The sequence below is a fragment of the Tupaia chinensis genome, unplaced genomic scaffold (genome assembly GCF_000334495.1).
Source record: "Tupaia chinensis unplaced genomic scaffold, TupChi_1.0 Scaffold140061_1, whole genome shotgun sequence".
NCBI classification, from domain to species: Eukaryota; Metazoa; Chordata; class Mammalia; order Scandentia; family Tupaiidae; genus Tupaia; species Tupaia belangeri.
In genome coordinates, this window is record NW_006199940.1 from 347933 (window position 1) to 348514 (window position 582).

Consider the following 582-nt stretch of genomic DNA (forward strand, 5'->3'; position numbering starts at 1 on the left):
CGTCACTGTGGTCGTCGGAGCCAACATTGGGGACGCGCAGGCCATGGGGCAGAAGCCTATCACCTTCCTCCGCCAGGTGAGGCTGCCGCACTGCCGGAGCAGCCCCTCTGCCCAGCCATGCACTCAGGCCTAGCCCTCCTTCTCCCCAGGTGCTGGCCCTGTGCGTGGATCCTGAGCTCCTGGGCAGCCCACACTACCCAGACGATGCCAAGAGGAGAGCGGAACGCATCTTGCAGGCCTGCGGGGGCCACAGCCTGGGTAAGAGTCCGGCCCGGAGGGCAGAGGGCTGCAGGAGCCCCGGCACGTGTGACTCCTCGTCTGGCCTGCCTCGGGTCCAGGGTCCTACAGCGTCAGCTCTGGCATCCAGCTGGTCCGCGAGGACGTGGCGCGGTACATCGAGAGGCGCGACGGGGGCATCCCCGCGGACCCCAACAACATCTTCCTGTCTACCGGGGCCAGCGACGCCATAGTGGTAGGCTGGGCCAGGGCAAGAAGACACAGCAGCTCTTTGCCCTCGCCCTGGCGTTCCCGCCTCACTCTGGAACGGCGGGGCCCCTCCCTGGCGGGCGCACGGCGGCAGCG

General features: G+C 68.7%; 1 protein-coding gene across 1 annotated transcript in view; it reads left to right on the forward strand.

The window, feature by feature from the left end:
• Positions 1-582, forward strand: part of GPT (glutamic--pyruvic transaminase) — a 2677-nt gene that overhangs the window by 478 nt on the left and 1617 nt on the right. The window contains 3 exon segments of the mRNA XM_006172323.3: positions 3-76; positions 150-258; positions 339-576. Coding sequence (XP_006172385.2) covers positions 3-76; positions 150-258; positions 339-576 — 421 coding nt within the window.